The sequence below is a fragment of the Heterodontus francisci genome, chromosome 20, assembly GCF_036365525.1.
Source record: "Heterodontus francisci isolate sHetFra1 chromosome 20, sHetFra1.hap1, whole genome shotgun sequence".
Taxonomy (NCBI): Eukaryota; Metazoa; Chordata; class Chondrichthyes; order Heterodontiformes; family Heterodontidae; genus Heterodontus; species Heterodontus francisci.
In genome coordinates this window covers 78,478,029-78,494,707 of record NC_090390.1, presented here as the reverse complement: position 1 = coordinate 78,494,707, position 16,679 = coordinate 78,478,029, and the positions used below count along the sequence as shown (strand labels likewise).

Sequence of the window (16,679 nt, the reverse complement as noted above, 5' to 3'; positions counted from 1 at the left end):
AAAATAATTAAGATCACTGAAAAGGCATGGAATTCTTAATTTTCTAATGCGAATACAAACAAGCCTTCTGTGCCAGAAATGAGGATTGGGAAGAAAATAAATCAAATGAGTGTTTCAAAAAAAAAGTTAAGGTCCATTGTATCAAATGGGAAATCTAACCATAATTTACCAATACAATATTAAATCTGGACTCAAATTAATGCAATAGCATAAAAAATCATGATGGTAGAGCTCTAACTTACCTTCAATCTCAACAGCCATTTAATCTTTCAATTTATCACATCACTTTTTTTTAAAATTGCAATATTAGTTCCTTATTTGATGTTTTTATTTTCATCTCAGACTTTTGTTTAATTTCAAGTGATTTGTGCTTTTAAAAATGAGCTTACAAGAAAGCAGGAGTGGACTATATTTTTTTTCATGAAGCTATTGCAGCGAATTGATCAGTGAGTTGGATGGTTCACTTAACCTTCAACTGCAGCTTTTGTGGAGTTTAACTTGATGACTTTTAGTCAGGCAGGATTTAAGCAGAGCTCTCACTCAGATTAAATGTGTGGAGCTGAGCTCATGATATGATAGATTGCACGTGGTCTATAGACAGCAGGTTAGATGGGACAAACATTGTTAGCTATTCCAGGCTTTACTTGATCCATTTATGATATTTCAATTTTTTTCCCCTTTGACCTGACCCTCATTCAGCCCCTCACCTGGTCAATTTCAGTTCCCATTTCTACCCTGATCACCACACTTGATCCTTCAGTCTACACATTTCTCAACAGCTAACTCCGTTCATACTGAGTAAGCTGTAAATGGACAACATGCCTATATATTTGAAATTACTGTTGAAGTAAAAATCTATTTTTTCAACAGGTATATTTTGAAAAGTTTTTAAAAAAAAAATGTTTCAATATAGGCTGCTCAGATTTAAAAAAACAAATGACTACGGTTTAGTTATTTTAATTAAATATATACCTTCTGAAATGTAAACCTGGTTTTCACTATGACAGAAATTATCTCTCTCTCTCTACACATATACACAGACACATTACACATGCAGGAGTGGATTTCCCACAAAAATTCTGAACAAAACAAAATTCTCTCAGTGCATTAGTGATGCTGTGTTCATAGGATGACAATCTGCAGCTTCTAAGAAGCTCCATCTGGTGACAAAAGGGTGTAACTGCAGGAGTGATCATCTCAAGAGCGCGCAACATACACAATATATTTACTATCTTAGAGTAGCAGATCCCCTTTGGTGTAATTCACAGTGATTTGGAGAATACGCCGTATTATAACACAAGGGGTATGTTGTCAACGAGTGTGGCAGTGTTACAGGAACTAATTGTAGCACTTATGGATATATATGCCTACACAGGATAAAAATATGTCTAGTATTCTAATCAATAATTTAGTACGCATTAGAGCTACAGGCAGTAAGAGGATTACTTGCAACTTCAAAATCCAACTCTCAGAGCACTAATTAAATATTAACAATTTTGATTCAAAAACCTTATCAATTATTTTACTTTCATAAAATACATTGATCTCTACAACTATTCTAGCTCTTTAATCAATTAAGATAAGTACCTGGAGAAGATGTAAGAGCCATCATGCCATAATAAGAGAAAGCACCTGCTTCAAACTTCATTACTTCTTTTCCAGCTTCCACCTCCACTTTCCCCTAGTCACAACAAAGCAATTGGCATGATTAAACCATCATTCAATAAACATGAGGCTATTTCTTCATAGCATGAATATTCATTAAACTAAACATGTTACCTGACTTGAGTTCAACCAATCTAAGAATCACTTCAACTCAAACTTTAGGATTCTGAAACAATGTGAAGGCATTGTCTATGAAACATTTCTCCTGTGAACTAGAAAGCTTTACTGTGATTTATGTGGAGAATATTTAGGAAACATACATAGGCTGTTACAAAGTAATAGAAAGAACAGTGCCTCAAATTACAAAAAATTGCTTTCAATTCCTAGATATAAGTTTGAGGAACCAAGGAAGTGAACCTGTTCCCTTTCAAAAAATGTTTGCTGATGCTATTAACTATAAAAACTACTGCATTCCTTTACACACCAATAAAGATTATCAGTATCTCTGGAAATGTAAAGCCATGCAACAGAATGCACCACTGAGACATTTGTGCACCATAATGTTTGTTCCTTTCACTGTAGGTTATAAATAGAATTGTCTTCCTTTTCCAATAAACAACAATGAAGGAAGAGAATGGCAAACAAATTAGAGGGAGACAGAAATTTGGAAATTAATAGCTACAGATCTTTACCACAAACAAGTACTCCTGGTAAAGAGAGAGAAGAATTTGCTGGGAATTTCAACATATGCATCTCCCAGGGGCCATTGTAGCTTTCCCAGAGCCACGGCAGCAGTTCATCCCACCCCCACAAGCTCATCTATACTTATTACCAAAATTATCCAGGATGGAGCAGCATCTGAATTGAGTGCAGAAGCAGAGTTTCTCTGATGTGTCACTATTCAAGTTTGTACTTTCAATTAGCTGAACAGCAATCTTAAAAGCCAAAAGGTGTGGCGTATGCCAACAGGCAAGTAAAAATGGGTAACAGATTTAAACAGTTAATTATTTAGGTCAAAAAAGTTTTTTTCTTTAAAAGACGAGCGCATCTTCTGTGATGTTGACCATGGATAGTTTGGATGCCAGACAAAGGTTTAATGTTTAGCTGGCTTGTTCTCTTAATTGTTCTCTGAAAGAATAAAAAAAGCCTTGGTGAGTTGCTGCAGTGCATCTTGTAGATGGTACACTCTTCTGCCACTGTGCGACAGTGGTGGAGCGAGTGAACGTTTAACATGGTGATGGGGTGCCAATCAAGCAGGCTGCTTTGTCCTGGTGTCGAGCTTTTTGTGTTGTTGGAGCTGCACTCATCCAGGCAAGTAGAGAATATTCCATCGCACTCCTCACTTGTGCCTTGTAGATGACGGACAGGCTTTGAGGAGTCAGGAGGTGAGTTACTCGCCACAGAATTACCAGTCTCTGACCTGCACTTGTAGCCACAGTATTTATATGGCTGGTCCAGTTAAGCTTCTGATCAATGATAACCCACAGGTGGGGGATTCAGTGATGGTAATGCCGTTGAATGACAAAGAGATGATTAGATTCTTTCTTGTTGGAGATGGTCATTGCCTGGCACTTGTGGCATGAATGTCACTTGCCAGTCATCAGCCCAAGCCTGAATGTTATCTAGGTTTTTCTGCATACAGGCATGCACTGATACTGTGCCTGAGGAGTTGCAAATGGAACTGAATGCTCTGAAATCATCAGTGACATCCCCACTTCTGACCTTATGATAGAGGGAAGGTCATTGATGAAGCAGTCGAAGATGGTTGGGCCTAGGACAATGAGGAATTCCTGCAGTGATATCCCGGGGCTGAGATAATTGGCCTCCAACAAACATAACCATCTTCCTTTATGTTAGGTATGATTACAACTAATGGAGAGTTTTGCCCCTGCTTCACATTGACTTCAATTTTGCAAGGGTTCCTTGAGGCCACACTCAGTCAATTGCTGTCTTGATGTCAAAGGCAATCACTCTCACTTCATTCTCATGTGATACTGGCATGCCATTTCAGGAAAGAAATGGCAATAAATGTGGAACAAGACAATATATTCCTTAACAAAAACAGAAAATGCTGGAAATACTCGCAGGCCAGGCAGCATCTGTGGAGTATAAACCAGAGTTTATGTTTCAGGTCGATGGCCTTTCATCAACACTGGCCCTGAAAAACGAATTTCATATTTGTGGAATGTCAAAATTTCTCTATAAAAGGTTAAAAAAAAAATCACATTTTAAAAATAAAAACAAACTTTAAAAAGGTTTTTTATTTTTATTTTAGCTTCGAGCTTAATCCAAACATTTATTTTGCTAACAGAAAAAAAAATGAAAAAATCTAAGGGGAATTGTATAAGAGAAAAGATTTGGAGGCCTACGGGAAAAAGGCAGGGGAGTGGGACCAGCTTGAGTTGCTGTCGCGGGGAGCCGGCATGGACATGATAGGCCAAATAACCTCCTTTTGTTTTGTAACCATTCTATGGCTCTATATGGAAATTTAAGTTAAAAGTGACTGATAAAATTCTTTAAACTTTTTGGTTTGCTGTCTGAGAGAATATTTCAATGTGATTGGCTGCTTACCCAGCTTGCTGGCATCACTGCTGCTGCACCCCAGGAGATTCTCTTGACTTGGCACCAAATATAAACTGCCGTTGGGAAAGGGGAAGTCCGCACCACAGAGAAGACTAGATCTTTGTGGATAGCTTTCCTCAAGGTTAGTGGTGAGCACCATTGCTTTGCCATTGACTGCAAAACCTGGGCCAATATAAACTAAAAGATACAATTTTAAAGGGGGTGCAGGAACAGAGAGACCTGGGGAGATTTGATATGTACATGTCTTTGAGGGTGATTGGACAAGTTAAGAAGGCTGTTAAAAAAAGAAATGGAATCTTTGGCATTTTAATAGAGGCACAGAGTGCAAAAGCAGGTGCTTATGCTAAATCTTTATAAAACACTAGGTAGGCTTCAGCTGCAGCATAATGTTCAAGGGCCACCTTCTCAAGAGCAATCAGGGATGAGCAATAAATGCTGGCCTAGCCAGCAACGCCACATCCCACGAAAGAATAAAAAAAAAATTCTGGGCACCACATTTTAGAAAGAATGTCAAGGCCTTAGAGGTGGTGCACAAGAGATTTGCTATATTGGTACCAGGGATGAGGGACTTTAGTTTATATGGAAATACTGTAGAAGCTGTGTTTGCTCTCCTTACAGAGAAGGTGGTTAAAAGGAGATGTGAAGGTGGTGTTCAAAATTATGAATGGCTTTGATAGAGTGTTACGAAATTGCTTCCACATTTTGTTAAATTTTTTTGAGGACTTGTATTTAAATTGTGGAAATGGATTCATTTTTTGGGAGGCTGAGGATTCCATAGATGTTTTTAAAAAAGAGGTCACCAGAAGGTCTTTTGGACTTGGTTTGTAAACAACCCTTACTGGAGATCACCCAATATAAATAAACAACATTTACTGGAAGTCACCTCTCTTCAGATAAGTTTAACTTTAAAAATCCAATTGGATTGGACCTGGGGGAAGATGTTTACAGAGAAGTGACAGGTCAAGATTTATTGGGGTCAGGAGTCTCGACTCGAGATACTGTTTTTGGTTTCATTTTGGACAGTGAGTTGAGGGTGCGGACAGTGTTAAAAAAACAGTTGCAGAAAACCTGCCAAGGGAGCAACCACCCAGCTCAGCTTGTTCCATCTCTTTGAACAGCCTGCCAGCTTTTCCACCTCTTTAAGAAGCCCTGAGAAGCAAGTTTGAGAAACAGACTAAAATTGTTGCCACATTTCTCCTGAAAGGCCTGCCAAACTAACCCTCAATGTCGCCTGAAAAGAACTGTTCTAGGAAGGTCCCAGTGACAGGCATCTACGTGTACTTGGGATGCCAGACCAAAAGCGACATGTGACATCTTGCTAATTCTTAAAGAAAAAAAGATATGGCAAGTATTTGGCCAAAGTATTCTTTGCCTTTTTTTGTAACAGAGCTCTAAAGAGAAAATCTCTATTTTTCAGTTAACCAGTGTGTATGTTTGCGCGTGCGGGTGATAGAGAGTGGTGAAGGTAAAAATGGAATTTCCAAATAGCAATCTGTGTGTTAATGCTTTGCTTTATTACTAAGTCTTGTTTGATAATAAACTGATAATTTTGTTGTCTATTAAAGAAACCTAGCTGATGTATTTTATTCTGGGATTGAAATAGAGTATGATTGACCGTATCGCTAACTTGGTAAACATTTAAATATACCTTGTGACCTGTGAAGTGGAACTAGAAAAAACAGTGCACTCCTCGGTCCTAATATATAACTGGGAGCTCTGTGCGGGATAACCCGATGCAGACGACATGCAATTTTAACCGGGGTAATAATAATTGAAAAGAGGAAAAGTAAAAAAACAGGTTTCTTGTGCATTAGAGTAAAGTTTACACTACTGGAATGGACTTGTCAGTTGCTATGACCTTTCTGGGGAAGGAGGATGTACCCCTGAGTGATTTGAGAAACTTAACCAAGGCTAGGCTAAAGGATTTGGCAGAATTGTTGGTGCTAGAGTTAAAACCAAGGCCTAGGAAAACAGATATAATCGAGGTAATCGCACACCATTTGAAATTGGAAGGCAGCGGCAGCAGCAAACCAGATGGCAGTGCAGTTGAATTAGCTAAAGTTCAGTTACAGATGAAACAGCTTGAGCTTGAGATGAAAAAACTTGAACTACAATTTCAAAGAGAAAGAGAAGGAAGGGAATTTGAATTTTAGGATGATAGAACTAAGACAAAGGGGTGGTCTTGACTTCGGTGAAAGTACTGGTGAGGAAAGATTTGACTGCAGCCAAGGGCCCAGTGCAGAGCTGTTTAAAATTTGTCCAAGCCCTGCTGAAGTTTGAGGCAAGGGATGTAGAGGCATTTTTCATTTCTTCTGAAAAGATAGTCAGACAAATGAAGTGGCCAAAGGAAAGCTGGACACCGCTTACGCAAAGTAGATTGATGGGCAGAGCTCATGAAGTTTATGCCATGCTTTCTGAGGAGGCTTCTGCAGATTATGAGATAGCAAAAAAGGCTATTTTCGCTGCTTATGAGTTGGTCCCTGAAGCTTACTAACACAAGTTTTGGAACCTCCGGAGACAGTCTGGGCAGACTTGTATAGAATTTGAGAGGGTAGAACAAATTAATTTTGATCGTTGGATACAGACATTAAAGGTAGAGGTCACGTATGAGGCCCTGAGGGAATTAATTCTACTGGAAGAATTTTAAAATTCACTCCCTTCGTTGGTAAGAACCCATGTAGAGAACCAGAAAGTCACCACAGCTAGACAGACAGCGGAAATCGCTGATGATTATGAGCTTGTTTACAATCCCAAATCCTTTGTCCATCACCCCCACAAACCCAAAGAGGACCGAAGGTGGGAGGGTGAAAGAAAGGCCAAAGAAAGGCAAGTAGCCAGGGCCAAGAAGGGACAGCTGGGAATGCCCTGGGATCTCCTCCTCAGGCCAGAAAGGAAGACGCTGAGGGTGGAAGTGAGGTCTGCAAGCCTAAGTGTTACCATTGTCAGAAGGTGGGACACCTTCGTGCAGAATGATCGATTGCGGGGTAAACCCATGGGACTTATTGGGGTACACAAAGCCAATGTAGAGAAAGGGGCCCTGACCAAGAGTATGACATATCAGGCTGTAGCTCTGACTGCAGCTGTAAACCAAGTACAAAAACCACTGAGAGTGCGGGCGGGGTGAACAGGATATCTGAGGGTTATAGGGAATTCTTGTCAAAAGGAAAAGTAACTCCTTATCCGTCAAGTGAGGCAGATAAACCTATAGTTATACTTAGGGATACAGGAGCCAGCCAAACTCTTTTGCTGGGGAAAGGCATGACTTTTCCACCAGACAGCGCATTGAACGTCAAGGCTTTAATGAATGGTATTGACGGGAAGTATATACCCGTACCTTTGTATCGGGTGCACCTAGAGTGTGACCTAATGCCTAGAACGGTAACTGTAGGAGTTGTCCATAGTTTGCCAGTAGACGGAGTTGACCTACTCCTGGGGAATGATTTGGCCAGAGCGAAGGCAGTAGCTTCTCCAGTAGTTTTGGAAAGACCAAATGAAGTCAAAGAGAAAGAACAGTTGCATGAAAAGGTTCCAGGAATTGTTCCTTCATGTTTGTGATCCAAGCAATGGCTAAACAAGTTCCGTTGTCGGAGGTCAAATTGCCAACACAGATAGCCGAATATCTGAAACTTTCTTTGGCGATCTGGATAATCCGAAGAAAAGGTTCAGTAAACCTTATCTGATCAAGGCTCAGCAAGCTGATCCAGAGTTAAATAAAATGGCACAAGTGGCTCTAACTGAAGCTGAGGCAAAGGGAGTTCCAGAAGGATTGTATATTAAAAATGGGATTCTGATGAGTAAGTGGAGACCGCCTCACAGACCTGCAGACGAAGAATGGACGGTTGTTCAACAGATAGTGGTAACGCCCAAGTATCGCCGGGAAATATTAAGGATAGCCTAATAAATTCCTATAGCGAGACATGTGGGGATCCGGAAACCCAATCGCGTGTTGGCCAACATTTTTACTGGCCAGGTCTTTCAAAGGATGTGGTGCAGTTTTGTAAATCATGCCATATGTGCCAGATTGTGGGTAAAATGCAACCTGCCATAAAACTGGCACCTCTAATTCACATACCAGTTTTTGAGGAACCATTTAGTAGGGTGTTGGTAGACTGTGTAGGACCTTTACCAAAAACAAAAGTGGGACACCAATATATATTCACTACCATGGATAAGGCTACTTGGTTCCCAGAGGCCAGTCCCTCAAAAACAATTTTTGCTAAGGTAGTGGTAGAGAAGTTAACCCAATTCTTCACTAGATATGGATTACCAATTGAGATTCAGTCGGATCAAGGTTCCAATTTTGTGCATAAAACTTTCTAGGAAGTTGTGAATAATTTGGGTATAACACAGTTAAAGTCCTCAGCATACCACCCACAGACACAAGGTGCTTTAGAAAGGTGCCATCAGACCCCCAAAACAATGAACAGGGCATACTGTCATAAATATCCCCATGATTGGGATAAAGGGCTAGAATTTCTTTTGTTTGCCACTAGGGATTCACCTAATGAGTCTACCGGCTTTAGTCCTTTTGAATTAGTTTGTGGATATGAGATAACAAGTCCTCAAATCAAAGAAAAGTTTACAGAACAGAGGGACGAATCTTCTGTGTTCGATTATGTATCCATGTTCCGGGAATGGCTCATGAGAGCCTGCAAAGTGGCTCAGGAACACCTGAAAGCTTCCCAAACAACTATGAAGCAATGGACAGACAAGCATGTTAAGACCCAAACATTTCAACCAGGGGATGAGGTGTTAGTCTTACTGCTGTGAACCGCTGAAAACATGGTTCAGTGGTCCATGTCAAGTGGTCAAAAGAATTGGTAAGTAAATTATTTGAATGACACCCCAGATCACCGGAAAAAGAATCGGCTGTGTCATATCAATATGTTGAAACAATATCACCGCCAGTAGGAGAATAAGCAAGCACAGGATGTCAGGTAGTAGGGATAGTAGGGAAAGATGAAAAGGATAATAAGGATGAGGCAGGAGGCGGCCTAGACAATTTTCAAATTGAACCTCCTAATATCCAGTTAGCTAATACTGAATTGTTAGGGAGATTGGACACTATGCTTTCATACTTGGATGCAGAACAACAATAAGACCCAACAAGGCTACTCACAGCATTTAAAAGTCTGTAGGAATAAGCCAGGATGTACAATCTTATCCACACATGATGTGGATAAAGGGGAATCTTTTCCTATAAAACAGCATCCTTATTGCTTAGGTCCAGATAAACAGGCCCAGGAAAAAGTAGAAATCCAACATAAGTTGGAAAAACCACCTAACTGAACCCAGTCAAAGCAGCTGGACTTCTCCAGTGGTGTTAGCGTCTAAACCTGATAGTTCAACTTCTTTTGGGCCTCCTTATCTCGAGAGACAATGGATACGCGCCTGGAGGTGGTCAGTGGTTTGTGAAGCAGCGCCTGGAGTGGCTATAAAGGCCAATTCTGGAGTGACAGGCTCTTCCACAGGTGCTGCAGAGAAATTTGTTTGTTGGGGCTGTTGCACAGTTGGCTCTCCCCTTGCGCCTCTGTCTTTTTTCCTGCCAACTACTAAGTCTCTTCGACTCGCCACAATTTAGCCCTGTCTTTATGGCTGCCCGCCAGCTCTGGCGAATGCTGGCAACTGACTCCCACGACTTGTGATCAATGTCACACGATTTCATGTCGCGTTTGCAGACGTCTTTATAACGGAGACATGGACGGCCGGTGGGTCTGATACCAGTGGCGAGCTCGCTGTACAATGTGTCTTTGGGGATCCTGCCATCTTCCATGCGGCTCACATGGCCAAGCCATCTCAAGCGCCGCTGACTCAGTAGTGTGTATAAGCTGGGGGTGTTGGCTGCTTCAAGGACTTCTGTGTTGGAGATATAGTCCTGCCACCTGATGCCAAGTATTCTCCGAAGGCAGCGAAGATGGAATGAATTGAGACGTCGCTCTTGGCTGGCATACGTTGTCCAGGCCTCGCTGCCGTAGAGCAAGGTACTGAGGACACAGGCCTGATACACTCGGACTTTTGTGTTCCGTGTCAGTGCGCCACTTTCCCACACTCTCTTGGCCAGTCTGGACATAGCAGTGGAAGCCTTACCCATGCGCTTGTTGATTTCTGCATCGAGAGACAGGTTACTGGTGATAGTTGAGCCTAGGTAGGTGAACTCTTGAACCACTTCCAGAGCGTGGTCGCCAATATTGATGGATGGAGCATTTCTGACATCCTGCCCCATGATGTTCGTTTTCTTGAGGCTGATGGTTAGGCCAAATTCATTGCAGGCAGACGCAAACCTGTCGATGAGACTCTGCAGGCATTCTTCAGTGTGAGATGTTAAAGCAGCATCGTCAGCAAAGAGGAGTTCTCTGATGAGGACTTTCCGTACTTTGGACTTCGCTCTTAGACGGGCAAGGTTGAACAACCTGCCCCCTGATCTTGTGTGGAGGAAAATTCCTTCTTCAGAGGATTTGAACGCATGTGAAAGCAGCAGGGAGAAGAAAATCCCAAAAAGTGTGGGTGCGAGAACACAGCCCTGTTTCACACCACTCAGGATAGGAAAGGGCTCTGATGAGGAGCCACCATGTTGAATTGTGCCTTTCATATTGTCATGGAATGAGGTGATGATACTTAGTAGCTTTGGTGGACATCCGATCTTTTCTAGTAGTCTGAAGAGACCACGTCTGCTGACGAGGTCAAAGGCTTTGGTGAGATCAATGAAAGCAATGTAGAGGGGCATCTGTTGTTCACGGCATTTCTCCTGTATCTGACGAAGGGAGAACAGCATGTCAATAGTCGATCTCTCTGCACGAAAGCCACACTGTGCCTCAGGGTAGACGCGCTCGGCCAGCTTCTGGAGCCTGTTCAGAGCGACTCGAGCAAAGACTTTCCCCACTATGCTGAGCAGGGAGATTCCACGGTAGTTGTTGCAGTCACCGCGGTCACCTTTGTTTTTATAGAGGGTGATGATGTTGGCATCGCGCATGTCCTGGGGTACTGCTCCCTCGTCCCAGCACAGGCATAGCAGTTCATGTAGTGCTGAGAGTATAGCAGGCTTGGCACTCTTGATTATTTCAGGGGTAATGCTGTCCTTCCCAGGGGCTTTTCCGCTGGCTAGGGAATCAATGGCATCACTGAGTTCCGATTTGGTTGGCTGTATGTCCAGCTCATCCATGACTGGTAGAGGCTGGGCTGCATTGAGGGCAGTCTCAGTGACAGCATTCTCCCTGGAGTACAGTTCTAGGTAGTGCTCAACCCAGCGGTCCATCTGTTTGCGTTGGTCAGTGATTATGTCCCCCGATTTAGATTTGAGGGGGGTGATCTTCTTGATGGTTGGCCCAAGGGCTCTCTTCATGCCATCATACATTCCTCTGATGTTTCCGGTGTCTGAGGCCAGCTGAATATGACTGCATAGGTGTTGCCAGTAGTCGTTTGCGCAACGCCTAGCTGTTCTTTGTGCAGTACTTCTGGCTGCTTTAAGTGCTGCGGATGTTAAATCGCTGGGGGCTTTCTTGTAGTTCAAAAGTGCAATGCGCTTAGCGGCTATGACAGGTTCCAGCTCTTCATTATGAGATTGAAACCAGTCTGCATTTCTCTTCGCACTTTTGCCGTAGGTGGTCAAAGCTGACTCATAGATGGCGTCTCTGATGTGGGCCCACTTGGTCTCAGCATCCCCTGTGGGAGTGTTTTGAAGGGCTGTTACAAGTGAATTTAGAAATTTTTGTAACAGCTGTGGGTGAGAAATTCTGCTCGTGTTGATGCGCGGGTGGCCCTTCTGCTTGGAATGATGCAACTTCTTTGGTCTGAGTCTAACCTTGCTGCACACCAGGGAGTGGTCGGTGTCGCAGTCCGCACTGTGGAAGCTGCGTGTGATTTGAACACTGTTTAAAGAGGCTCGCCTTGTGACAATGAGGTCTAGCTGGTGCCAACGACGTGATCTTGGGTGCCTCCATGAAACCTGGTGACAGGGTTTAGTGTGAAAGAACGAGTTGGTGATGCAGAGGTTATGATAGGTACACAACTCAAGCAGTCTCTGTCCATTCTCATTCATCCTTCCAATGCCATAGCGCCCAAGGCAGGAGGGCCATGAGTCATGGTCGGCCCCAACCCTGGCATTAAAGTCCCCCAGCAGGAATAGGTGTTCGGTGTTGGGGATGCTGCTAATGATGTTATGGAGTTGTTCATAGAACTGGTCTTTAGTTTCAGGTGGGGAGCAGAGTGTTGGAGCATAGATGCTGAGTAGGTGTACTGGACCAGAGGTGGTGAGCAGTCGGATGGACAGTATGCGTTCCGAGCCATTTGAGGGAGGCTCTATCATGCTGAGCAAGGAGTTTCTGATGGCGAAGCCCACTCCATGCTGTCTTGGTTCTTCAGGATCCCTACCCTGCCAGAAGAAGGTGTAGTCTTGCTCTGCTAGAGAGCCACTCGCGGGGAGGCGAGTCTCCTGAAGTGCTGCAATGTCCACATTGAATCTACTGAGCTCGTTGTTAATGATGGCGGTCTTCCGAGAATCGTTGATTTGTGTAAGGTCTTCCGACAGGCCAGGACACATAGTTCTGACGTTCCAGCTTGCAAAGCGAAGGGCTGGTACCTTCTTTCCTTTTTTCGTGTTGTTTGGTGCGGTGTATCAGTCCACCTTTCGGGCAATGACCCTGAGCTCCAAGCACCCATTGAAGCAGGCAGACTGTGGCGGGACAGAACCTTATTGACCGGGGGCTGCCCGGTTTGAGGCGGGCGGTAGCTGTCCAGTGAGGTGCAATGACCTCGCCCACCGACAAAGGCAACCCGTGGCGCCCAGTTTCTACGCCAATTTATCTGGACTTATAACCCGTAACTGCTGCCTTCCGTGTTGTTTTAGTCGCTGTGAGGCAACTATGGAGTGACCTCTCCATGGCGCATGCCTGGGCAAATTTATGGAGGTTGAGAGTTGCCCAGTCGTTAAAACCCCCCTCTCGGCCTTTCTGGTGGGGTCCAAAGGAGTGCAGGACACGACGTTTGGCACCAGTATGGCTGCAGGAACTGCCGGAAACATGCCAAAGGTGACACATGACCGCCTACGGGGTTCCGCTCCGGATTTTCTGTTAGGGTTTACTCCCTTAGCCTTGGTCTCTCCCGAGACGCCCACAAGGCAGTGGGGTTGTTGGGGCCCCTACACAGGTGTAGGATGGTGCCGGTGGGAGGAGGGGATGTAAGGGGGAGGGGTAGAGGGAGGGGGTGGGGGGGGGGGGGGTGCAGGGGAAGGGGGTGCGGGGTGAAGATGGTGCGAGGGGGGGGGGCGGGCTGGTACGGGGTTGTGAGGGGGTGAGCTGAGAGGGTGGAGCAGGGAAGGGGACGGGGGTGGGGGGGGTGGAAGGGGGGTAAAGGGGGTGGAATCTGGTGCAGGTAATAAGCCATTTCCTCAGTGCCCACCATCGACGTCCGGAAAGCTCATCCACGTCCTTCGGGAGGTGAAGCATCATTTGGCAGACTTAGAGGTGATTACATTTGCTAAGGGTTTTTTTTTTGCAGTGGTTTAAATAAAGGCATGCAGCATTGCCGACAGTGCGCTGCAGATGCTCTCCGAGCCATCTCCCGCGGGCGCTTTGAAGTTGCGGCCGGGGGGGCCGTTCGTGGATGTTTTGGGTGTTCGGGGCACCTTTTCACAGGACTTCTCTCGGGTCCCGCAGCTCCTTCTTCACCTCAATGGACTTACCGCATGCCGTGGCTGCAGACACTCTGGACTGTGAAGACAGCAGGATCGGAGATTGAAGTATCGGCAGCTGTGCTCGTCAGTTTCATCCGGATCAATTTCATTGAGAAAACAAAGAGCAGGTGTGGCTGGGGGAGGGCAGTGGGCCCAGGTAACATACACTAAACTAACTGTTAACTTTTAGATAGGGCTAAAATGAACTGATTTAAAGAGCCAGGGGAATTTAAACAGTTTAAGAGGGCAGATTGGGGGAGAAAACGTTAGGGATGGGAGCAGATGGCCATGGATAGAGTTGAACAGCAAGGGAGCTTCCTAGGGAGCTTCCAGCCAGGAGCCATCTTGAACATCATAGTTCAACTAGATTCTGCATAAACTACAGAAAGGTTAATACAGTAACAAAGCAGACTCCTACCCAATTCTGCACTTGGAAGACCAAATTGACGGAGTGGGCAGTGCCATGTTTCGTACAAAAAATAGATTTGTTAAAGGGATACTGGCAAGTTCCTTTAACACTCTGAGCTGAAGAAATATCGGCCTTTGTCGCACCAGACAGTCTTTTCCAATGCCCAGTGATGCCATTCGGACTAAAAAATGCCCCAGCAACTTTTCAGAGACTAATAAATCAAGTGGTAGCCAGTGTTCCTAACTGTGTGGTTTACCTTGATGATGTAACACTTGGAAGGACCACTTGAAACAACTAGAAGCTCTGTTTAGAAAACTACAATCAACCTTGCCAAAAGTGAATTTGCAAAAGCAAGGGTAACCTACTTCAGGCATATAGAATGGAAAGGACAAGTGTTGCCAAGAACAGCAAATTTACAAGCATTGGTGGAGTTCCCTACCCCTAAGACTAAGTGAGAAATCATGAGGTTTTTGGGATGTGTGGTGTCTACTGCAAGTTTGAACCAAGTTTTAGTACTATAGCTGCTCCATTGACAGATTTGTTACAAAAAAAGAAAACAAAGTCAGTGTGGTCAGTGCCAAACATCTTTTGAGGGGCTGAAAGCTATTTTGATTCATGAACCAGTGTGGTTGCTCCAAATTTCACTAAGCCCTTCAAGATCATAATTGATGCGAGCGACCTGTGGGTCGGTGCAGTCCTGTTACAAGGCAATGAATCAGGTATAGAAAGACAGTGGGATACATTTCCAAAAAGTTAAATGGACACCAAAAAAGATATTCAATGGTGGAAAAAGAAACCCTAGGCTTATTACTAGCTCTCAAATATCTTGACGTCTATGTCTGCCACGACTCCAGAGAGAAACTGGTATATACTGATCATAACCCCCTAGCCCTTGTGGAAAAATTCAAAAACCTAAATGCCAGACTATTTCGCTGGAGTTTACTATTGCGAACTTATCACTTAAAGATTATCCACATTGATGGGTAAAATGTGATTGCGGATGCTTTCTCTAGAATTAAACTTTGCTTTGAGTTATACGAGTGCGAAGATGGTACAAAGCAGAACAGTATTAACTACGGGTAAAGAGTGAATGATTATGAATGTGTAAATGCATTTTAAAAATTTTCATCTTCTGTTTTTCCATACTTTGTAATGAAACGCATTTGAAAATGGCGTTTCATTCCTCCAAGGATGGAGGTGTTATGAAATTGCTTCCATTCTTTGTTAAATTTTTTTTGAGGACTTGAAATTGATTCATTTTTTGGAGGCTGAGGATTCCATAGATGTTGGACTTAAGTTTTTTTTAAAAAAAGAGGCCATCAGATGGTCTTTTGGACTTGGTTTGTAAACAAGCCTTACTGAAGATCACCTGCCAAGATAAACAAACAACATTTACTGGAAGTCACCTCTCTTCAGATAAGTACCCAGCAGGGGCTTTTTGACCTGGGGAAGATATCTACAGAGAAGTGACAAGTCAAGATTTACAGGGGTCAGGAGGCTTGACTCTTGAGATATTGTTTTTGGTTTCGCTTTAGACAGTGAGTTGAGGGAGTGGACGGTGTTTAAAAAGTTGGAGGAAACCTGCCAAGGGAGCAACCACCCAGCTCAGCTTGTTCCATCTCTTTGAAAAGCCTGCCAGCTTTTCCATCTCTTTAAGAAGCCCTGAGAAGCAAGTGTAAGAAACAGACTGAAACTGTTGCCGCATTTCTCCTGAAAGGCCTGCCAAACGTCAGGCCTCAACAATGCCTGAAAAGAACTGTTCTAGGAAGATCCCAGTGACAGCTGTCTACGTGTATTTGGGATGCCAAAAGCGACAACTGCCATATCTCATCTTTTTTTTCTTCAAGAATTAGCAAGTATTTGGCTAAAGTATTCTTTTTTGTAACAGAGTTCTAAAGAGAAAACCTCTATTTTCTGTATGTGTGTGAGAGAGAGAGAGAGAGAGAGGGGAGGGGGGGGGGGGGGGGTGGCCTAAGGTAAAAAGGGAATTTTCATATAGCAATTTGTGTGTTAATGCTTTGCTTTGTTACTGAATAAGTGTTGTTTGATAATAAACTGATAATTTTATAGTTTATCAAAGAAACTTAGTTGGTGTACTCTATTCTGGGATAAAAATAGAGTCTATGATTGACTGTATCGGTAACTGGGTAAACATTTAAATATATGTTGTGACCTGTGGAGAAATGGAACTAGAAAAAAGTGCACTCCTCCCACCTCGGTCGTAACAAGAGTAAATAAGGAGAAACAGTTTCCAGTGACAGAAGAGTCGATAACTAGAGGACACAGATTTAAGGTGATTGGTAAAAGAACCACAGATGACTTGGAAAACATTGTCACACAAGTTGTTGCAATCTGGAATGCACTGCCTGAAAGGGCAGTGGAAGCAGATCCAATAGTAAAATTCAAAAAGGAATT

General features: G+C 43.5%; 1 protein-coding gene across 6 annotated transcripts in view; it reads right to left on the bottom strand.

Moving 5' to 3' along the window:
* LOC137380760 (metal transporter CNNM2-like) overlaps positions 1-16,679 on the bottom strand; it is a 263,880-nt gene that overhangs the window by 60,543 nt on the left and 186,658 nt on the right. For all 6 annotated transcript variants that reach the window (XM_068053075.1, XM_068053076.1, XM_068053077.1 and 3 more), the window contains one exon: positions 1,588-1,681. In XM_068053075.1, the coding sequence (XP_067909176.1) occupies positions 1,588-1,681 (94 nt within the window). The remainder of the gene's footprint in view (positions 1-1,587; positions 1,682-16,679) is intronic.